Source organism: Mercurialis annua, linkage group LG4 (assembly GCF_937616625.2).
Source record: "Mercurialis annua linkage group LG4, ddMerAnnu1.2, whole genome shotgun sequence".
Classification (NCBI taxonomy): Eukaryota; Viridiplantae; Streptophyta; class Magnoliopsida; order Malpighiales; family Euphorbiaceae; genus Mercurialis; species Mercurialis annua.
The window spans coordinates 40,118,381-40,128,290 of NC_065573.1; the positions used below are offsets into that span (position 1 = coordinate 40,118,381).

At 34.2% G+C, this 9,910-nt stretch overlaps 3 protein-coding genes across 4 annotated transcripts; all 3 read right to left on the reverse strand.

Annotated features, from left to right (window-relative positions):
- Nucleotides 1-466: 466 nt before the first annotated feature.
- Nucleotides 467-1,258, reverse strand: LOC126678046 (dirigent protein 5-like). Its single transcript, XM_050372913.1, has one exon. The coding sequence runs from the start codon at nt 1,191-1,193 to the stop codon at nt 642-644; it is 552 nt and encodes a 183-aa protein (XP_050228870.1). The 5' UTR covers nt 1,194-1,258; the 3' UTR covers nt 467-641.
- Nucleotides 1,259-2,397: 1,139 nt separating this feature from the next.
- On the reverse strand, nt 2,398-3,319 carry LOC126677814 (dirigent protein 5-like). The gene is made up of 2 exons (XM_050372608.2): nt 2,777-3,319; nt 2,398-2,651 (listed from the first exon to the last, which is right to left on the reverse strand). The coding sequence occupies exons 1-2, from the start codon at nt 3,141-3,143 to the stop codon at nt 2,473-2,475; spliced, it is 546 nt and encodes a 181-aa protein (XP_050228565.1). The 5' UTR covers nt 3,144-3,319; the 3' UTR covers nt 2,398-2,472.
- A 2,001-nt stretch (nt 3,320-5,320) lies between these two features.
- Nucleotides 5,321-9,800, reverse strand: LOC126677813 (cation/H(+) antiporter 18-like). Of its 2 annotated transcripts, none has more exons than XM_050372606.2 (4): nt 9,687-9,800; nt 8,663-8,903; nt 7,010-8,011; nt 5,321-6,900 (listed from the first exon to the last, which is right to left on the reverse strand). In XM_050372606.2, the coding sequence occupies exons 2-4, from the start codon at nt 8,864-8,866 to the stop codon at nt 5,692-5,694; spliced, it is 2,415 nt and encodes an 804-aa protein (XP_050228563.1). In that variant the 5' UTR covers nt 8,867-8,903; nt 9,687-9,800; the 3' UTR covers nt 5,321-5,691. The 2 variants fall into 2 exon arrangements, with proteins under 2 accessions (XP_050228563.1, XP_050228564.1); XM_050372607.2 differs by lacking the exon at nt 9,687-9,800 and adding an exon at nt 9,099-9,605.
- Nucleotides 9,801-9,910: the final 110 nt, after the last annotated feature.

Below are 9,910 nucleotides of genomic sequence, written 5' to 3' on the forward strand. Positions count from 1 at the left end.
TTAAAGTCCTAATTAGTATAGGTAGCTAATTTATCTCCAATTTAGCTTTTAGTATGTAAAAAATAACTAAATTGTCTCCAAATTAGTAGGAATACCTATCTTTTAGTTTGATTGAACTACAAAATTAAAATACTGTATTTGATAAATATATTATTATTTAAATTTCTATCTTATTATTTTTATAGATATTATTAATAAAATTAAATTAATTATTTAATTATGGTTATTACAAAACAAAAGAAGAATAAATTCAGTATGAAAAAAAAATTAATAACAAAATATATTATATTTACTTTTATAAAAATTCTTAATAATTATAAATAAAAAAATTGATATAATTATAATAAATTTACTAATATGTTCATTGACGAGTTACGTTACGAGCCACGTGCATAGCACGTAATGCGAAACTAGTATTTTTAAATGATTAAGTCCAAAATAAAAGGAAGACCAATAAAATTTGCAATTTAAACTTAAAATATTTCAAATTACTTAATGAGATTATGACAATATAGCAATATAACAATATTGCAATGCATTTGCATTGCATCAATTACATAACTAGCACGGTTTAATTAAGTAACCAAACCACTATAAATATCCAAAACAAATGCAAAACACTCGAAATAGTAATTAATAAATTAATAATGGCATTCATATAACTTAACATCCATCTTAAGCCGAAAATATTTAACACCCTCGGAAGCTTGAGTCTGAATTGTAGCAATTCCTCTAGTCATGAAGAAATCTCCTGTGCCTCCGACAACAGGAAGATCCCTAGTTTTCTCATTCATAAAATCAGCTCCCATAATATTTAAAGTACCTTGATGTTCCGTTGAGTTAAACACCAAAGTAAAAGACATCCATGCATTATAATCCGATTTCTTGTCGTAGAAGTAAAACCCTTGCGCTCGTCCAATTGGTGGCGAAAGAAGATTCTCATCCTTCGTTACGGGATCGTCGAAAACGATCATCATTCCGAATACATGATCGCCGAGTTTTGTTGCGTTTGTAATTCTTGCCGACGTTGAGTTAGCTACGTCTTTTCCGTCGAAAAGAATGTCGTGGTAATAGAGAATGAACCTCTCGCATGGTTTTTGATGTTTTAGTGATTTTTTGTGGGATTGAACAAATTGAGATGTAATAAGAAAAATCAAGAGAAGGAAACAAAGTTTTCTTGCAAAAGAACTCATGGTTTGATGATGAGTAGAGCTAGGGTTTTGTGCAATAATAGTAGTGGTAATGGTGTGTACAAAAAATAATATCTTTCAGCTTTTATAATGTAATTCTACTAACTTTGATTTAATAATAGCCCTACTGTGTTTTTTTAAATGGTGTATTAGGTAATTGTGTGCACAAAAGGAAGAAAAATTGAGTATAACCACTCTCCCCAACAAGAAGATCAAAACAATTAATAATGCAACTAATTAACTAATATGAGAATTCTGAATAAAATTGGATTTGGTATGTAAATGATATTTTAAATTTGGGATCTCTAACTCACATTGGCGCAATACATTAACTTTTGTAATATTTAATTCATTTTGACACAGGATGCTTAATTTATTTTCATTTTTCCTTACAATAATAAAGTTTTATCGAATTTGATTTCAAATGTTGCCTACATAGCAATCACTGAACTTACATAATATATTTCATTTTCCGTCATGATTAGTACAATAATCATAAAACGGCTGAAATCATTGTTATTTGATATATTTTTAAGAAGGCTCAATTGTAAAAAATACATTATCTCTTCGACTTCTTTTGTTTATGGTCTAAACTTTCAAAACCATCTATTTCAGCTCAATTTTTAATTTTTTTAGTTCCAACTATAGCATTTGTTCAAGAAATAGAAAAAAAAATTCAAATATGTCCTTCAAATTGCTTCACATTATTCCAATTTGTTCTTTGATAATCAAAGAATTTCATGTATGAAGGGTCTATTGAACTTTTTTCATGTCCAATTTTATCAAATGGTTACAATTGAAACTGTAAATTGAAAAATATGTTTAATTTGACGATTTTAAAAGTTTATAATTACTAAACAAAAAAAACTCAAAAAGCTATGGTATTTTTCAATAATTAAGCATTTTAAAAAGGTAAAACATTAATTTAAAAAATAAAATACATGCACTAAAATGGCAATTTAGAAACTTTAGCCGTCATAGGTATATGGGACTCCGGAAGGCAAAGGACTTAGATAGCATCTTTGGCTGTATTGAGGCATATGTGGTATGTATACTATTTTTATTCCCTAAAAAAAAGTACTTTTTATACTATTGACTGAGTAGTACTTAGCTCTCCATATGAAATTACGAACTCTCTTAATTGCGTTTGACACGTGTTATTGCTCAATGTAATTAACAATTTACTAAATATCACATTGATGATAACTTAAGAAAAATTAAATGCTTTTTATTAGTTCATAATTTTACGTGAAGAACTAAGTTCACAAACGGATTTCTCCTTTTAATAACATTCATACAGCTTAACGTTCATCTTGAGACGAAAGTAATAATCACCCTGAAAAGTATCAGTCTGAACTGTGCAAATCCCTCTAGCCATGAAAAAGTCCCCGGTCCCTCCAACCACAGAGAAATCCCTAGTTTTTTCCATCATCAAGTCTGCTCCCATTATATTAAGAGTACCTTCAAAGACAAAAGCCAAAAATATTTTTAAAAGAGAGCAAAAATTTAAATTTGGTCATAAAAATAAACAATATATTGTATAAAAAAGAGTTAAATATACAAAACGCTTAACGTAGCTTCATTACCTTTATGCTTGGTGGAGTTAAAGACCAAAGAAAAGGCGAACCAGGCGGTAAAAGTCGATTTCATATCATAGAAATACAACCCCTGTGCTCGAGCAACAGGACGAGACAGGAGATGCTCGTCTATTGTCACAGGATCATCAAAAACAACCAACATACCAAAATTGAATTTGTTTAACTTAGTTGGTCCAGTAGCTGCAGCAGATGTTGCATTAGCAGCATCTGTGCCATTAAAAAGGACATCATGGTAATAAACCACGAAGTTCTTGCATGGTTCTTGCTTCTTATAAGTCTTTTTATAGGCTATAACAGATTGAGATACAATAAGAATGAAGAGAAGGAAATAAGATCTCAATGCAAACACTTTCATGGCTGAGTTAAAAATTATGTCCTGAGTAGACTCACTGTCTTACAGTTTTAAATAGGGAATCATAAGTTTGAGTCACCATCAATTTTGATATAGAATTATAGTTCCAGGACGATGGTTTTAATAACTTTTCATCTACTAAAGTAGAAGCTTACAAGGAATTTTTTAGTGAAAGCAAAACGAAATACTATAAAACAAAGGAATTTATCAAACACAAGAGAGCACAGAGAAAGTTCGATCAATGTGATGTATGTTTTTTTATTTTTTTGATAATTAATATGACGTATGTTATTGTACAAAAATTAGGGTGTGCAAAAATTGAATTGAACCAAAAACCGGACATAACCAAAAATGTGAGGTTGGTTCAGGTTTTAAGATATTCGGTTTGGCTTTGCTTTTTGTAATGAAAAAAAAAACAGGAAAGACCGAACTGCTCGAATAGATTATATATGTTGAAAATTTCTAAGCATATGTATAAATTTGAAGTGTCTAAAAGGTAATCTTGCTTGTCATTTATTAAAATGCTTGGGTTCGAATCATAGTTCTAGCAGATCAATATAATTGGTGACTGAACTGAACCAAATTTTTCCTTCAGTTTTGGTTTGTTTTCCTTTAGTGTCAAAAACGAAATGGTCGGAGAGTGCATTGGTCAGTTCAGTATTTACTTAAGAGTAAAATAACAAAAAATTAAATCTAGTCTTTACACTAAAATCTCCTTACGATACACTTTTACATAATTGTATTTATCGATTTTTACCTTCAAAACCGGATCCATTAGAAAAGTCTAAGTTTCCTACAAAACCCGAACCTAATCCGGTTTGAAAGCTCACTATGTCGAACCAGATGATGAAGCTCCCTACTCTGTGCCATTTCATCAGCTGGTTTTGCTAGACTGAGCTGACTATAGAATCGGCTCAAGCTCCTCTTCGCCTAGCCATAGCTGGCCCACTACGGGTGAACCCGCCCTGAAGCTGGAAATGGCTATATGAGCCATTTCACAACAGAGAGCTGATCCTATTGATACAAGAGTTTGTTGAGAGAAACAGCAAGAACAGAGATGCACAGAACTAGTCGACTCCTACATTTCGTTTTCATCTTCAAAAATGCTATGTTTTGTCATTTCCTGTTTCAGGCATTTCTCGTTTCTGTACTACATAGGTGTCAACCAGTACTATAGATAGTAACATGATACTTACTTCCTAAACAAGGCATGGACAAACAGATTCTGCTTAGGTAGACATGACCCTGGTAAAACTAGAGAACTAGTATTCTATTACATAATGAAAATCATATAAACCTACCTCCACTTCTTTTGAAAAACTCACAGAAAAATATAAAATCTTCTGATAGCCATATGAATATGTGGCAAACTGGCAATCATTGAGACGCATATGTCAAACAGATGTGCATGGAGATGCATATGTCAAACAGATAAATGCAGCTATAAGTTTCCGAATCCTCTAGCGCGGTAGCAGCAATATGCTTTCAGAGAATAGAGTTGCCTCTATTTCTTTATTCAGTTTCACAATCATTCCTTTTAAAATTATAATCATGCGACAGTGTGAAGATGCACCAATAAAGGGCAGTTTTAATTGAGAGGAAAAGACTAACCATAAGTATTTCCTATACGATTAATGTCTTGAAAGCCGGTAGCCAAAAGGATAATTATAAGGATCCAATTTATCTCTGGGATGCATATCTGGCGATCTAGCAAATTTTGATCTGAGGGAAGCATCTGTACGCTTGGCATTGTTTGACAATCGAAAACGTGGAACGGATTACAGCTTGGCTGGCAACAATTGTAACTAAAATTGCCATCACAGGAACTGGCCAGAGTTATAAATCTGCTAACACGCATATAAAAGCTCTATTAAAACAACCAAGACATATTTTATTAGCAATTTTCACAGTTTATATGAAAGGAACATGCAACGGAATCATAGTTCTGAATATGTAAATTACAAAATTCGTAGAAAAGAGTTAAATTTTTCACAGTAAAGAGTTAGAAAGTATAGTATAGCTTGAAGAATTTAAAATTTACCTGGATTTCTAGAAAGGAATGCAACTGATACAAATATTTCAGATTTAGCTGGACAGTTTTTGTTATCTTCCCTGTGTAAGCTGAAGTGGCGTCGATTCAGGGAGCATAATTGTAAGACAATTACACTAACACTTTACCATTAAGGTCAACTGATACAAATAATTCACATTAACTCACCTTCTTGCTGTTCATATTGCCATCAAGTGAGAATAGATTATAAAGAAACAAAACAAGGACATAAAGCTAAAATTCGTATGCTGGAAAATTTGTTATATTATGTTTGCAGCTGCTTCCTAATTACAGAATTTAAAAACTCTACGTAGAACTAATATATTAATAAAACCAATAGCTAATGGTAGAATACGGTTCTCTATATTGCAAAGATAAGTCTTCGACTCATGGAATCTCTTTTTCCTTCTTTTAAAATTTTCATTGTATCATAAAAAAGGGGAAAAAGGTTTATTCCATCAATGTACCTAGCCAGGTTTGAATTTGAAAAACAGAAGGAAATCAATTCGACTCTGAATCTTTGCTCTCCTGACCATCCGTAAGCACAGCCAAATCTAAAGATACCTGACTGTTATATTGTTTGATGACTAAAACTGATGCTGTTGTTGAGAAATCAGATGAAGCAAGTAAGCTGCCTACCGGTCCCAATTCTGGACAGTCATTCCTTATGTTTAAAGCTATAGCTATTTCACCTTCAGGCATTCGTCCAACGAGCAAAAGATTGCAGTGACCAACTTCACGGATCACATCCCTAGCTTCTGCAGCATTTTCAATGGCTCTCTCTTCATATTTTACAGAACCGTCCTTGGATGTTTCCCGCTTAAATTCTGAAAGGAACTCTTCATCCCGGGATTTCAATTCAATTTTTGAAAAACCTTCCATGTTAACTTGGGTAATCTCCCCCTGAATGTCGGGTGCCACTAAAAAGCGAACAACCATTAAACTGATCCCGGGGTGTTCAGCCATTCGAGCCCCATAAGCAAGAGCTTCACGGTCATCAGGCCCGCCAAAGAAAAGAACTGTGATTTGATAAGAGACATCACTTGCAGGAACATGAGAGGTTCCACCAAGCCCCCGATCGACTAAAATACCTACTGAGCATGAAGCATGCTCAAGAACTCTCTGGTTAACCCATCGAAAGTCAATTCGAGTAGTCTCCAATGAGCCATCTAATCTCTGATGTTTATGAAATGGAAGAATAACAATTGCAGCTATCTTACTCTCAGCAGTGGTGCAAATGTCCTCATGAATATTAGACATTGAAGAGATCGCTGTCATTGCACGGACAGTTACCTGGCTCAGTTGACGAAAAGCCTCAAATGCCACAATGACATTATTAGAATCTGACCTCTGGCTTTTATTCCATGTAGGTAACCCGTTTTTTCTAGCCTTGTTGACCATTCGTATAGCAGATGACCTCTCAGAGAGTTCCATGAGGTGCATTGCATATACGCACAGTCCTTCAGCCTTCTGAACTCCACGTGAGGCTTCAAGAAGATTTATCGTTGACGGAATATTTCTTATGCTGTGGAAACATGCCAAAATCCTAAGTTGTGTATTTGAATTTTTCCTTTCAATAGTTCTATGTTTGTAATCAGCCGTCCTGGATTTTCTTGCCGGCTTATAGACAGCCATAACAAGAGGTGTCGTGATGAAGGTTGTGAAGAGAGCCATTAGTACCATGATAGCAAAAGTCTGGTCATTCAAAACCTGAAGATGCAAGCAGAATTTACAGTAAATTAGTTCAAAAAAGACTGAACATAAGTTCAAACTTAACCATATATATACATCCAAAATAGCACCAAGAATGTTCCCTTACCTTTTTATCTTTACCAATGTTGAGTACAATAAGCTCCACTAAGCCTTTAGTATTCATCAGAAACCCCATTGCTAAACTCTCACGCAGAGGCAATTTGCACGCAAGTGACACCAGAAAAGTGCCAACGATCTTCCCGAAACAAGCAGTAAAAATGACCAAAGCCAGCAGGCCCCAAGATTGCAGTCCACTAATTGTGGCTATATTTGTCTTCAGTCCACTTGACACAAAGTACAGTGGTAGAAAGAGACCAGATACAAGATCTTCAACTTTTTCAACAAGAGCACCTGCAAACGGCCCTTCCTTTGGGACAAGAACTCCGATTACAAAAGCACCAAACATGGCGTGAATTCCAATAGCATCAGTAATTAAACCAGCTACCAGAACAGCGGCTAAGGTAGCACATACATATGTTTCTTCGACCGGCTCACCTTCATGGCAGCGGCGAGTTATCAATTTGAAGATCGGCGGCACAATGAAAGTTGTCGAAATGACAAAGCCACACCCACATAACAAAACCCAAAGCGAAGTAATGGGAGATTGGTTAGACCCAGACAGAGCAATGGCAAGAGCAAGAAGAATCCATGCAACCACATCATTAACTGCTGCTGCTGACATAGCCATTCTGCCAACATCAGTTGTCAAAAGCTTCAGCTCAGCTAAAATGCGAGCCAGGACAGGAAAGGCAGTAATGGACAATGCTACACCCATAAATAGAAGAAAGGAGGTACCATTTACACCTTTAGAGATTGTTGATCGAAGAATAAATGAAGAACCAATTCCCATAATAAAAGGTACGCTAATTCCTGCTATAGCAATTGCAAGGGCCTTTCTACCAGTTTGACTAATGGATTTAAAATCTAGCTCTAACCCCACAAGAAACAAAAAGTAAATGAGGCCAATGTTTGCGAGGGTATCTAACACTGGAAGACTCTCGGGTGGAAACACAGCATGCAAAAATTTCTCACTTCGACCTAGAGCAGAAGGCCCGAGTAAAATTCCTCCCTGCATCATGGTGAAAGGTAAATATTAGGCTTGTTATCACTTGAAGTCTAATTAAACCGAGTTTGTATATCTGTAAACTTGTTTCTCTCAAGCAACCTGCTACAAATATTTTTTACACGAGATTATGCAAAATCACATTTGTGGATACATAGAGAGTATAAATAGGGATTGGAGCAGTCAGAATACAAATACCAAGTTCGATTTAACAAGTAAAAAAGTGATACTTTAATATTTATAGATTTTGAATCGACAAACGAAAATCATATAACACTAGAAAGAAAGGAATGAACCCATAAAAATGTAACCAGCAAATGCTGGACTTAGTAACAAAAGAAATCTATTTTTTTTTGGATAAACAAAAGAAGTCTAATTTAGTTCCATTTTCTTCAATAAACAAATCACTTCCTCTTAGACCACTATATGCTTATTATTAAAATCACTGTAACTGATATATGCAATAACTTGCCCTACAACTTGCAACTAAAATGAAAATCTTTCAATTTTCATGGAGAAAAGAGGGGATGGAAACATATTTTAACAAAGAAGCGTCGGCTCTAGTCATTCCGTAAATATAAGCACCATCATAGATGGCTGTGGTAGAAAAACACTTAAAAATTTACATTTAATCACAAAAAGAAGAAAGGAACATACAATGATCTCTGCAATTACACGTGGCTGCCTTAATAGACGTCTTAAAGGAAAAGCAAGAGCCCGAGTGAGTACAAGTACGAGACAGATCTGCAGAATAATCAGAGGGAGAGAAAAATCCAGAGGATTATCACCCTGAAATACACCATTCGAAGTAGGCTTCATTGGAGATGGGCATTTATGCCCTGCAGTAGCATTTGAAGCCATTCGACCAAACAAAGCTTAAAAAAATTTACTGCCTTTCCTGAAAAAAGAGATAAAAGCAGTGATTCAGATTCCACATATCAGAATTTCAGCATCTCTATATACGCTTGTTCAGCAATTAAAACGAGCTGATCTAAATAATACACGGCACCAAAGATCCTTACTTCCAAATCTACAATGTCCAAAAAGAAAGTTCAAATGACTAAATTTGAACTGTTTAGACAACAAATACTACCTTAAACCAATCTTGTTTTTCACTTCTTTTTTAGGAGCAAAAACGCAAAATCTAACCAAGAATAGCTTAGTATAATGTAATAGCTTCTATAATGCAAGATTGATTCTTCTCTATATAGCTTCTCGGCGCCTCCTTGTTTTTTGTTTTTGATTAATAATAATTTTTTCTCTTTTAGTGCATACTGAACAAAAAACATTACCACCACACCAATAAGAGCATATGGTAAGAATGATGATAAAATCAGAGGCAAAGGGGGAAAAGGAGAGAAGAAATTATTCCTCCGATTCCACAACTGCATTGTTTATTCACTGCACTCAGCTTTAATAAAGCAGAGAAAACACAAAAACAAATTCTAATCATCGAAACCAGGTTGAATTTTAAAATGGTGTGTGCATAAATAATTCAAGAAAGAAGAGTACAATGAGTATAAATAAGCCACGCAAATTTGAATAATCAATTCAAGAATCTAACTCTAATCTAATCGCAAGTCAAGTCTCAAACGGAAAAACAATATTCAAGAAGAACAATTAATAATCAAATTTCAAGAATCATAAGAGAAGATAACAAAATTGGAAGATTTGTAATTACCCAAGTAAATATGGAGCGGCTGTATTGCAAGATTTATAAGAAGTCGTCGCAGTGCAAATGAAACTGAAATTTTGTAGAGTGAACTATTTACCCGCAATATTTAAAGTTTAACACTTTCACTCCGTTACTAACTCTTAACCAGCACACACAACACAAGCATTCATTGGATTATCCTTTATAATTAACTAATAATTTTGAGATAATTTCAGTCAAATAAATTAACA